General features: G+C 41.8%; 1 protein-coding gene across 1 annotated transcript in view; it reads left to right on the top strand.

Moving 5' to 3' along the window:
* The window catches only part of kiaa1549lb (KIAA1549-like b), a gene marked incomplete at both ends in the record, with an annotated part of 52,352 nt that extends 39,534 nt beyond the window's left edge, over positions 1-12,818 (top strand). Inside the window, 10 exons of the mRNA XM_079216601.1 lie at positions 895-1,085; positions 4,089-4,219; positions 5,125-5,249; positions 5,810-6,039; positions 7,090-7,222; positions 9,635-10,009; positions 10,095-10,189; positions 10,513-10,661; positions 11,202-11,353; positions 12,555-12,818. Coding sequence (XP_079072727.1) covers positions 895-1,085; positions 4,089-4,219; positions 5,125-5,249; positions 5,810-6,039; positions 7,090-7,222; positions 9,635-10,009; positions 10,095-10,189; positions 10,513-10,661; positions 11,202-11,353; positions 12,555-12,818 — 1,845 coding nt within the window. The remainder of the gene's footprint in view (positions 1-894; positions 1,086-4,088; positions 4,220-5,124; positions 5,250-5,809; positions 6,040-7,089; positions 7,223-9,634; positions 10,010-10,094; positions 10,190-10,512; positions 10,662-11,201; positions 11,354-12,554) is intronic.
* Positions 12,819-13,146: the final 328 nt, after the last annotated feature.

Below are 13,146 nucleotides of genomic sequence, written 5' to 3'. Positions count from 1 at the left end.
TCAGTCAGGGGAGTTTCACATATGGAATTTTCTTCACGATTTGGCTGCATTGAGGCCGTGATGCGTGTCTGACAATTTATGAGAGTGGTCTTAAATATTTCATTGTGTCTGTATGTATTACGACTGTGGCTCAGTGGTGAGCAGGGTTGTCCTTCAGTCAGAGGATCGGCGCTTTGATCCCCGGCTCCGCTAGCCCATGTCGATGTGTCCTTGGGCAAGACACTTAACCCCAAATTGCTCCCGTAGATGTTCCTACGGTGTGTGAATGTGTGTGTGAATGTTAGCTACTCCTGATGGGCAGGTGACTCTTTAGCCACTGCCATCAGTGTATGAATTATGTCATGTAGTGCTTTGAGTGGTCGGAAGACTAGAAAAGCATCATACAAGTACAGGACTATTTGTTAGTTTGGGGGTTTTAACTCTTTTGGCCCTTTCGATAAATCCACTATAAAACACTGTTAGGTAGAACACCATGAATCGTCTTCCATCTTCTTCCTCCTCCCTGTTATCCTCAAATGTTTAACTTCACTACAATGTTTCTGTGGCAGTTGGTAGATCTTATCTTGTCACCGTCCACTGCGATTCATTTATTTGACAAGAATTTGGATGAAAATTAAAAACAGCCGCCGCTGAATCTGTGCATATCTATTTAAAGGCACAGTAGAGCAGTAATCCCAGTTCAAGTCCTTAAATCCTTCGGACATCTTCTAAAAAGATACACGTTTGAGCTATTTTGAGATGTGTTTCTACGTGACACTTCTGGTTGGCAAACATAAATATGTTTTTGTTTCTCCTCTCAACTTTATTGTACTGCAGGAATGTGAATAGAAACGAATCTTACATAAAACTGTCTCCTTTGTCTTTCTCTATTTTTACCCAACACTTGTTCATCAGCCGGTCCAGGGTTTTGACTATGCCAAGCAGCACTTGGGCCAACAGGGAGGAGATGAGGAGACCCTGCCTGCCAGTCAGGATACCTTAGTAATGTCTCTACAAATTCGGGACACACCACTTTCACTAGAAAAGGCCTTGCAGCAAGACGGAACTGCCAATAAGAAAAGCCTCACCTCTGACAAACACAAGAGGTATCATTATATTTACACGTTCTGACTTTTTCATGTTGTAATTTGTGTCACCAAAACTTACAAAAATTGTGAATTTAATCAGCCACAACAAATGTCCTATTTTCAGGTACAAAAGATTTAAATGGAGATCAAAAATACAATACTTGTATTATAAATAAAAACATATTTTGAGATTATTTTGCTGATGTTGGTCTCAGAATAAAAATGAAAGATTAGTATCTGGATGTACTATAGGTGAAGCAATAACATAATGATATTCAGTCAAACAGAGGCTGTGATTCATTTTACTTTGGTGGTAAGATTAAACTCTGTGCATGAATATAGTTTAGATGGTACACAGTTGTGTGGTGACGAGCACTGTCGCCTCGCATCAAGAGGGACCTGGGTTCGCTTCCCAGGCTGAATTTTGCATGTTCTCCCTGTGTCAGCGAGGATTGTCTTTCCAAAGACAGGTCAATTGGATGTGAGCCTGAATGGTGGTCTCCCTCTGTAAATTAGCCCTCTGATAGTCTGGCGACCTTTACAGGGTGTACCCTCCCTCCGCCCAATGTCAGCTGGGATTGGCTCCAGCCCCCCGCGTCCCTAAACAGGATTACGATTATGGATAATGCTATCAAGGACACAAAAAACATTAAACACAAGGAGACAGTTTGAATGTGTGTGTGTGTGTGTGTGTGTGTGTGTGCGTGTGTGTGTGTGTGTGTGTGTGTGTGTGTGTGTGTGTGTGTGTGTGTGTGTGTGTGTGTGTGTGTGTGTGGCGAACATCTGACTATAAATAATCCCAATATTAATTGTCTAACTTGGCATCATCGTTCCCTTTCATAACGCTATTTTCTGCATTGCTTGAAATTTGAATGGATTCATGAATAAAAGATTTAAAAAAGCTTAAATCCTTTAACATGAGGGTGGCACAGAGGTAAAGCCATGTTTTTCCCGAAATCAAAAGTATTTATCCTCACCAATTAGGATATCTCAACCTCAGTTTACCAGGCTCAGCTAAGATTGTCATGCTCAGTTTTCCTTAGTCTGAGTTGTATTTGTCTTAATACGTTAGCATGTTTCTTCAGATCGGCTGAATTATCTCAATGCATTCAAACATATTTCAAAGTTTATACTTCGGGCAATATAGTAGTACATGCTTACAGTATGTGTGTGTGTGTGTGTGTGTGTGTGTGTGTGTGTGTGTGTGTGTGTGTGTGTGTGTGTGTGTGTGTGTGTGTGTGTGTGTGTGTGTGTGTGTGTGTGTTCAACAATTGCACCACTGCTCTGTCAGAAAGCTCCTGGGTCGCATAGAGAGAGGCAGGACGATAAAACACAAAGATCCCTCAGCCCTATTGTTTGTCCTCATTCTACCCTGATGCTGAGTGATAGGCGGTAATGAACAGAGTTCTCTGTGTGGGCAGGTGAAACGGACCATTTTCCTTATCTGACAGTCAGTAGCGCTGTTTCAGGAATGAATTGCCATGTTAAATCATGCCAAATAATTTAATCGAGGAACGCAAAAGGGCGTAATTTTTTAAAGCCCTATTAGATAATGAGATCAAAATTAAATGTATGTGACAGAATAGGAAATCTATATACTGGAGGTCCTGCAGTAATGATTTTGCAGAGCCCTGAGGCAGCAAAAGTTTTTAATTTGTTATTCATCAAACTGTTGGTCCTAACGGTTCTCTTCTTGTTATGACACCAAGTCTCAAGTCATCATTCATTAGTTTATCCGGTTTTCAACCAGCCATGTGCTATTATCCCAGGACACAACTGGTGTATTCTCTTTTTCCTGAATTTTCAGAAAGCACACCGAGATCGTAACATCGTAAATGAAAACCAAGTTATAAGTTAGATATTCTGCAACATAGTATGTAGTTTAAAAAAAGCTTCAGCCTGGTTGACTTTAACTAGCTGCACACAAGTAGCCTACATCTCAAAACCTCAGATCTCATTATGAGATGATAAATAGCTTGTGGAAAAGCCGCTTTCCTGCAAGTGCAACTTCATTTTGCTGAAGTAAAGTGCTGAATCCAAGACCATTGGCAGACGAGTGAATCATTTAATCAGGTAGGCTCACAGTTCTCGTTGACATTAGAGTAAAGGTGTGACGTTATTCACCTGTTGAAATTACATCTGTCCCAAAATGCCTCTTGAGTTCTGCAAGACCGGGGAAGTTGTGGGATGATGCCGTGAGGTTACATTTTCACAAGTTAGTTTTATTCATCTTCAAAAAGATTTAGAAAAAATGACTTATGAATTCAGGGTGAGAATGCTGGTATGCAAGTTGGATGCAAACACATTTAAAAACATACATGCAGATATGTGGTACCCAAGCTTGTCTAATTTGCTTCTTCCCCTTGGAAATCCCTTCAGTTTAACACACAGGTTACACATCTGTTAGACTCTAAACAACAACATTGGATCAAACATACAATGCTCTCAAAGAGCCAATGTAAATGTAGCATTCTGTACACCTCAATTCATTATTACACATAACACGTCTTTGACTGGAGCATGCTACTAGCGCTCTGCAGCGCTGCCTCTCCGAGTGCAGGGGGAGCAGCCGCTGTTCCGCTGTCTCTCTTTGCTGTTATCATTTTTACCAGACAATTAGGGGATAGACCACGATGCTTTGATGTCACTGTCAGCCTTGTGGTCCTCTGAGCCGCTGCTTGATCAGCTCTAATTCCAACTACAGTACAGCTTTTGAAGCTAGTGAAACAAGAATTGGATAAAGCAATTGTTTGTCCAATTAATGCAAGAACTAGTTTTGCTTCACACTAGACATGAACGCACACTGGTTTTGAAACATACGACACATACGTCAGAGTACAGAATGTAGTAGAGACAAACAAAATTATGAATGAAAACTTGCAGGTAAATGTACAACATACACACACAAAAGGGAGGGAGAGGGGGAAGGTGAGGTTGTTTAAGGGGGGATGACATAACCTGGCTGAGAGCCCAGCTTCCGGAGAGCTCACCGCCTTTTTCTGTTGCTATGGTTACTTGCAGCAAGTTGCCGAGTGAGGACGGTTCCGTCATCAGCAACGAATCAGAGAAGCTGTATTCCAGCAGGGGCTTGACAGTGCTGAAAGTCACAGCACAGCAGAAACTGACAAAGGAGGAGACGCGCATGAGGGACGGTGAGAGTCACACACTGATGAAAATACAAATATTGTTTTCTCCAGCTCCTTTGCAGACGAGGTCAGATGTTTCACAAATGCCAAAAAAATCTTCTCCCTTTCTCTTTGTGTGAAACCTTTTCCTGTCTTTGTTTCTCATGGACACAGGTACCCTAAGAGAAATGCACTGCAGCTATATTTTTTTTACAGTCAGAAAGGTAGCCACTCAGCAGTAAGCAGAGATGGTACCGATGAATATGCATAAGACAGACACTCTGCTGATACAGTATATCAGATTAGTTGATGCTGTGACACTCACTCACACATTCACCAATGCAAAAAAGCAGAAAGAACATATGAAGTTAAACGTCTTGTGCCCATCTAAGATGCAAAAGCAGTTTAAGTAAAAGATGTTCAGACGTTCAACTATACTGTTTCATTATTGTTCACTGTCACTAAATGTTCCACATGTGTTGGGTGTGACTTATTAATGTATATACCCTGCTTGTAAATTGGATCGAGTTTACTAGATTAGGATTAACTTAATGGATGGATTTGAATAATTCATCAGCTGAGTTAAAGGAAACTAGAATTGAATCCAGCTTGTCTGATGTCAGATAAGAAATGAAAGTGCAAAGTCTGTTCCTTTCATCTATCACAGAGATATGTTGCCACAAGCGTTTGAAGCCAACTATCTTTGTGATCTATCTTCTCCGTCCACTACTTAATTTGCTGACACAGACGACGGATGTTTGACATAACCCCACATTGTCAGCCACAGAGAGACAAGGTGATGAGGGAGGAGGAGGGTGGGGGGAGCAGAGACAAAGAGGGAGTGTGACAGTTTGTTCCCCTTTTGACTGACAGTGCAATGATTAGAGGTATTTGTAATCTCTTTGTGAGTGAACTCCCTCTCTGTTCTTCAGATCCATATGACACCTCCTCTGGCTCCCTGCAGCTCATCTCCATAAAGCCTGTGGCGGCTCAGCCCCACAACACACACCCTGCATCCTCTGACCGCAGCCAGGACTCAGCCATCGTCAATGGAGAGGTGATGCACATGCACAAATCCATCCAGAGAGATACACAGACTAGTTGAACATTACATGGCTCATGGCATTGTATGATTTCATCTGATGAAGCTCTGAGCTCTAATGACCACATAAGGATCCAATCAGGTGTTTAAAAAGTGTTTAAGTCTCAAAATTGGCATTTCCTTGTGGTACTGTAATTATAAGCATATTCCTGCAGCTTCCTTATTTAAAATATAATATTTTTTATATATTATAAGCTCCTTCAAGTGTTATTCTCCAGAACATGATATAAAACAATCTGTACAGTCAAATGACCATTGATCACTTGATCAATGCGCAAGTGTAAACAAATTGGCTCAATACAAAATGTAATAAACATGAAAAATAACAATAGTTCTGCCTGTGATCACTGTGAACAGTTTCATTTCCAGAGCTTTTTTTTCATGTGAACCCTCTGATCTTTTATATCCTTTTTCAGACAAAGCATGATAATGCCATGCTGCAACAAGAACCATGTGCCTGTTTGTGTTCTGGTCTCCTCATGTTTGATTGCATCATGCACTTTTTCTCTCTGCAGGTGAACTTGGCTCTGAAGCAGAAGTCAGACATTGAGCACTACAGAAACAAGCTGAGACTGAAGGCTAAGAGGAAGGGCTATTATGATTTCCCCTCCACAGACGGCAGCAGCAGTGGTCGAGCTGTGGTGCAGAGACAGCGGCACGGCCATGAGAGGGCAGCCGGTGAGCATGGCAGACCACTGGAGCCTGATGATGAGCGAGGTTCCACTTATGTCAAGTCTTACAGGAGGTGAGGGGGGAAAAGCAAGTGGAACCTGGGTTTGGCTGAGGGTAAACAAGACTGAGGATACAATTTGAGCAAGAACTAAGAGATGCAAGTGACATGACAGTTCATATTGGTGGGTTGGGTTTTGAACCATGGCCAGTTATCCATCCCTGCTGCCCCCTTGCTGTGCCTAATTAACTTATAGATTATGTAACTCTGTCTCCTTTAATGCTGTCATTATCCTGTCTTATCAGTCTTGGCAGTGAGCAACCCATCAGGCCTGTCTGATTAATTTTATCCAAGTTCTGGCTAATAATGGAGATAAGAGGATTGGCATGGTGTTGGTCCTACATGCTGGTTCTGCCCTGCTTCTGCTTCACAGATGCACATACAAATGGAAAGAGTCGTTGGTTATTAGACTCAGATCAACATGCAGCTGAAAGAGATGCCATCAGAGGGGAAAGCAAGATTTTAATGTTGGCATATGTGTTGACTCAGAGTAACGAAGGGATGAGAGCGTATTTTTATATCCCACCATTGTGGGCAAGATAAAGATTTTTAGCAACTATTTGCTGTTGAAAATAGTGTGTGGCTGATCACTTACACCAACATGCTTTGCCTAACTAAGTGATCATTTCAAAGCAGGTTTGCTGAAATGCTTCTTGTCCTTTGTCATTGAGTGTACATTGTAGTTTTGTTTTACTAGATGCTTTATCAGTATTGAATTTGCTTTGCAACACCTCACGGATATCCTCATAGCTGGCATATGGTACACCATTATTATTTAAACTGTTGATTCAGCTCTCTTACTTGATGTCCTTATGAGATATCCTAACATATTGTGTGTATTTGGTCTGCACAGCAATTTTATGGACCTTTTTTGGTAACAGAGAATCAGTCAAATACATTCCCCCACCCTGTTCTCCACCCCTCCACTCCCACTTTTCCTTCACTAGCCGGCACTCTAAAACTATGGCTGAAAAGTAAGAAAGCTGAATTGAAATAATATCAAATTATAATAACTATACCCCAAGTTCGATTTGTATAAAATCCACCCTTCACTCCAATTGACAGGCACTCCCAAGTAGGGCAGCCGGCCTATCGCAGCAGACAGAGTCTGAGCAGTCCCAGTCCGGGAGGAACAGAGATGGACCTGCTTGTTATGAGGGAGAGACCCAGGAGAGGCATCCGCAACAGTGGCTACGATGTGAGTCACATGTCCTCACCAACTGACCCTGTCTCCCAACAAGATGCCAAAATAATTAACGTTTACCATTTTAAAAACATAGCACCTACTCGAGCAAAGTGATTGACAGAGACCACCTTGTTGGTGCTTTTTAAATTATATGAGGTAACATTAGATTGGTTAAGAAGTTATTATCAAATATTAATGAAGTGCTGGGGATGTAATATTCAAATACAACTATATTTATATGTTTGGTATCAAATTCAGATGACAATAAAAATAAAAAAAACTAATGCCATGGTTTTAAATCTAGTATGATGGAATATAAAAATAGAAAAGATCATTTTCAGTCAGAGCTTGTCAGTTCTATATCTGTGCCTTATTGCCCTATTTAAGTCACTGTGTAGACACTGAGCTAGAAATCAAACATATTCTACTCAGGTGTGGTAAAAACTATGCCACAGCAAGAAGGGAAGTGGTTCATTCATAATTAAGAGTTAAGATTTATACGGTCCTGTCGTTTTGATATGTAATGCGTCTTAGGATGGCTGGTTTATGCCGCCACTCTTTCATTGTTCCATTAGGGCTCTGTGTATGGCTCTTTCTGTCAAGAAGCCAGAATACTATTATGTGAGCTCACGAGAGTAATCGAGCAGACCGTTCTTAAAAAGTGTTTTCATTCTGAGCTGTCCTTTTGTAAAAAATATGAGCAGAGGTAGAAATATTTCATTGAACTGCCACTGACCTGTCAGCCATTTTGACCAGTCACAGCAGAAAAATAGCATGTCTAACTGGCTATGGTATTGTTGTGCTGGCTCATTGGCATGGCTTACTGGGACACTTAGGTGGTAAATAGATAAGTTATTACATGGTCTCGTGCTTATACCATTGCAAGTCAAATGTCTGCTGTGAAAATCTACTGCTTTTGATACAGATGTGTCAGACTCTTGGGATGATAGGGTGGTGCCATGAGCAAAAGGCCACATGTTTAAACATGACAAACGTCAGAGTCTTGACAAGCTCTACAAATGTATATTATCCAGACAAATAGTTGTTCCTTTATTCGGACCTCCGATTGTCATGACTCTCCGTTTGTATGTGCTGTAATCAGACTCTGTCCAGCTCAGTTTAAAATATGGCACAATAGCCAGTACAAGCTACAAAGTCCTTTTTCAGAAGTACTGGCCCTGTTGATTACAATGGGACTAGTGTGGCTGCAGGCCCCATCACTGCAGATGCTAGCCTCTGCCGTTCCGTGTTGCGGGGCGGGCTGATTTATGAGGTGCACTACACTAGGGCTCCTGTGGCTACCCTCTATTCACACAGGAAGTAGGGCAGCCTCAATTTGTATTAATGTATCACTAAATATAAGGACTAAATAGATGGAGAAAGAGTCCATGTTATGGAAAGATGAAGACAAAAATGTGAGAAAGAGGATGGAAAAATAGAGTGAGATAACAGGCAAATAATGAGGGAAATGTAATGATTTTATGTGGGAGACATAATGGCGTTTATACCTTATGTACTGTAGTGTAGATAAGAAAAGAGAGACAAAAAGGAAATAGATAGAATAGCATTAGCACACTGTAACGATCCCTGTTACCCCACGAGTATCGGGCAGCACACTGTAGTTGGCAGGTCCGTAACCAGCTTTATTTTTGACAGGTAAAGTGCAGGTATGTCTGGGTCGTCGTCGTTTCCTCGACTGTCAGCCGTTCCACCGTCTCTGCTACCTGTCTCTCCACTCCACCTCAGCCACTGCTTATATGAGAGACACAGCCCCCCACACCCACACACACAAACAATTGCACCCAGCTGAGGCTGATCACACTGATCACACCTCATCCTGGCACCTGTTCCCTGAGTCGCTTCTCCCCTCCCCCTCTGCAGCTGCCCTAACCACGCCCCTGCCACCACACACACATATAATAGACCTCCAGCAACTGCTTAAATAGTGTTAGAATGCATACAAAAGGATATCGGTTAGCACTCACTGAATTAAAAACTGCCTGGTTCTGGCTAAACCCACTGTGACCAAGCTGGATCAAACTCTTCCAGCTGACGTATCTGAAAAAGTCTGCGCTACATGAAGCAGCCTCTTCTAGCTCAGCCATCACATTGTCAACAACCCACTGAGAGAATGACAGGAGATATTATCGAACTTGTGTTCTGTTGATATCCTGCTAATTCACTGAGGAGAGATTTAATATTCTAATATTGATCCAGGTGTAAATCAGAACATGCCTCCCCATGTGACTGCTGCTGCAGATTTACACACACAATCCATCACTATAAAACTGCAATGAAATGTGGGTGCTTTCCTTAAAATCCTGTCTAAGTTTCATATCCTTTTTTCTTGTATCCTAAAAAATGTCTTATACTGTTTCTGTGTATTGTGTGTGTTGAGTCTCAATGTCTTTGTATACGTTTTAGACTGAGCCTGAATTGATTGAGGAGACGAATGTTGACCGACTAATGGGGCCACGGGGATTTATGTATGGCCAGGGCTTGAAAGGCCACTCGGAGACATCCACTCTGAGCTCACAGCCGTCCATTGATGAAGTGCGACAGCAGATGCACCTGCTGCTGGAGGAAGCATTCAGCCTGGCTTCAGGGGGGCAGTCCACATCCGGAAGGCACTCCCATCACCACCACCCACCTCCTGACCACTACAGTCCTGCGCCGCCTCCCCTCCCCTACGCAGACGTGGTGACCAGCGCCCCGGGTACAATGAACTATGGACGGGGAGGCTTGCAGTGGGTACCATCCTACGGTGCAGAAATGTATCAATGCAGCCTGCCCAAACCGGTAAATGGGATGAGATTATTTCCCCTCTCTTAACAACTGTGTTAGAGTTTTTGTAACCTTAAATGCCTTTCGCTATCTGTTTAAGGCCTTTCGCTTCACCCAGCTTCCTGAGATGGCCATGGGCTCTCCTCCCCCTTTACCGCCTCGTAATGGACCCCCTCCTGGGACCTCCTTAAGACGGTAAGTCTGAGTCGACCTCACACACACAGATTCAGACAGACACAAGCACACACACACTGTTTGTAGCATCTCAAAGCCCATCAAAAAGTCGTAATTTTTTCACATTCAAATTCATGTTCAGGGACTAGATATTCACCAGGTAATGTGCTGTGGCCAGGGTGATTTAAGGCCTTGTTTAAATTTGAATATTGAACTAGTGCAATGTGAAATGGCAAGAATGTTAATAAGGTACTGACTTTTCTGCGTAGAGAGTGTCTGCCATCTAGTGGTAATAATCAAGTATTTTAGTAACTCTATGTTTGTCAAATCTCTGTCCAACTTAGTTCCTCTTCTGACTTGGGGCCTAAGGCAAGGAGATCAATGACATCTGTCACGGAAATAAAGAGTCAACATGACGACAACCCATATGGGCCGACAACTAGAGCAGCACTTCCATCTATCACTGCAGAGCAGCCTGTGTCCAACTACTCAGGTAAGCATATGAAGAGATAATAATAGTAATTTATTTTATTTGTACACCTTTCATACAAGAAAAGCAGCACAAAGTGCTTGACAATAAAGCAAATAGACATAGAATGAACATAATTAATGAAAAATAAAACAAACTTGATTAAATAAGATACAAAATATGAAAAATAATACATTAATATGGAATATGGAAAATAAAACCCACTGAATAGTTATAATATTATGAAGACTAGTACCCATATGTGCAGCTTTTATAAACATCCATAAACACTACAGCAGCATCAAATGGGCTCCATTTTCTTCTAATTCTTCAGTGGTGGTGATTTTATTTTTTAGGGACAAAAACTCAAATTCCCTCCCATTTGGCACCTAGGCCTCTGAGAATGAATGAATGAACACAGAAAAAAACTTCGACGAACTCACTAGGGGTCTTGACTTTGCATTTTAAAAGAAACCCACAATGTGCTTTGCTTCCATGCCAACATACATTTTTCAAGAGTAGTAATAAATGCATCCCCTAAAGCCTCTCTTCTTTTCTCTGTAGGAAACCCAATAACAGCCGTCTATGCCATCCCAGCCACAAGGTCTGGCTACTCAGAATACTTTGTCTCAACACCAGCCACCTCCTACCACAGTCCCTCCTGGATGTCCTATCCACCTGAACCTGAGGATGTGCCGCCACAGTGGGCAGACTCTGTAAGAAAGCCTATTTTGCTTGTTTTAGGAAGCCGGCAATCCCAATAAAATAAAAGAACAGATAAATAACTGAAAAGGTAACATGACCAGATATCTGGATTAAACTAAAACAGTTCTAGTTTTGAAGCATTTGTCCCCATGCACCAACAACTCTTTGCCCTAATAATCAAACCTCAGAAAATAAACTACTCTAAGTCAGTATTGTGAAAGGTCTTGTAGAAATAGAAGTAGAAGAGCATAAAAGTGTTGTATACAGAACATACGTTATTGTCGTAAGAATAGACTCTTGCAGAAAGTCTTGTCGGGTGTTATTGAAATACCACACCCTTACATCCTCGTTGTCAGGCTATATTTCTTATAACTTCTGCTCACCCCAAGGAGCCAGAATGTGTGCTACATTACTGCAACAGCCAGGGCTAGAAAATAATAATTACTCAGAAAAATCAGTCGGGGAAATATATCTGTCATGCGTAGGTGAGATTGCCTCTCTGTATCTAAACAACGTGTTTTGCAGACCATCTCACCATGGCACTGACACAAGTATGTTTGTGCTCATGTGCCTATCTACCTTCAAACAGGACAGGGCCTCATTAAATAATAATCATCCTGCCTCCTCCTCTGTTTTTCATTCAAATAGGTTCCATTCATCCTGTCAAATCTGTTATAACCCATGTGTCCTCCCCTCCCCTGCACAGGAGTCTCCTTGTTTGGATGGAATGTTCTCCTTTTTTGTATCCCTGTCTGTTTTGCCTGTTTCAACCAGACGCCTTCACGCGGTGTCTTTTTGCAGAACCATTTAGAAACCATTTGCTGATCTGAATTGAAGGCTGGCATTGAGTGGACACAACAAAATACACATTTCCTAAATGAACACCTATTTATTTGTATTTATTTTCTTGTTATTTAAATCTGACACTTGAAGATGTGAGTAGTCTATTTCAGTATTATACACTCACTCACACAGTAGTGTCTCATTCATAAGAATCTTTCCGAGGTCCAATTGTGTATATTTTTATTTATCACCCATTTATTTTTATAATTTTATAATCTGTCTAAAATAGTGGTGCAAGAGAAAATGTTCACTCAGCAAAATAAAAAGAGATATAGTTGGATATACTGTATCCTTCTAACTAATCGGTTAGTAATTAGTAATGTTATGAAGTTGCTTTATAACTGATTTCACCTCTTCCCTGTCTTCCAGGTTCCCCTGCCTGGGTATGTAGAGGCTTTTCCTCATCCTCGCTACCCACAGGGGAGCCCCACAAGGCTGCCCCTGCAGTATAACCAGGGGCTGGAGCAGCCACCCACTGCCCCGAGCCCAGCATCCCAGCAAAGGCTGCCTCAGGTGGTGAAGGACATGGACAGCATGCCCCTGAGCAGCCTCTCCACCTCTGCACTCGTGCAGGCTATCCGGCTGGAGGTGGCCAAGCTGGCAAAGAAGCAGAACGACGTGTTTGAGTTTTAGTTTTAATTCTCCCCTCTTGTATGCAGGATATGGTTAACTGTGCATTGGTCTTCAATATAGGTACACAAAGGCAGTGCTCCTCCAGACAGTTTTTTGATGTTTGTACTGTAAAATTACCCACTGATTGATTTGTCTTCACACACCCTTGGCGTATTGCAGTTCCTGAAAAAATGCCATCCTCTATTGATGATGTCCCACGTAACTACATGCATTTCTTCTTTGTAGATATGTCAATATGGAGAATATTATTTTTTCCAATAATTCTAATTTCTTTTTTCTGAATCAGAATCAATTTAGAAGAGGAAAAAAGTAGCATTACTGTCTGTAC

This window comes from Taurulus bubalis (assembly GCF_910589615.1).
Source record: "Taurulus bubalis genome assembly, chromosome: 4".
Taxonomy (NCBI): Eukaryota; Metazoa; Chordata; class Actinopteri; order Perciformes; family Cottidae; genus Taurulus; species Taurulus bubalis.
This window is presented reverse-complemented; position numbering and strand designations above follow the sequence as displayed.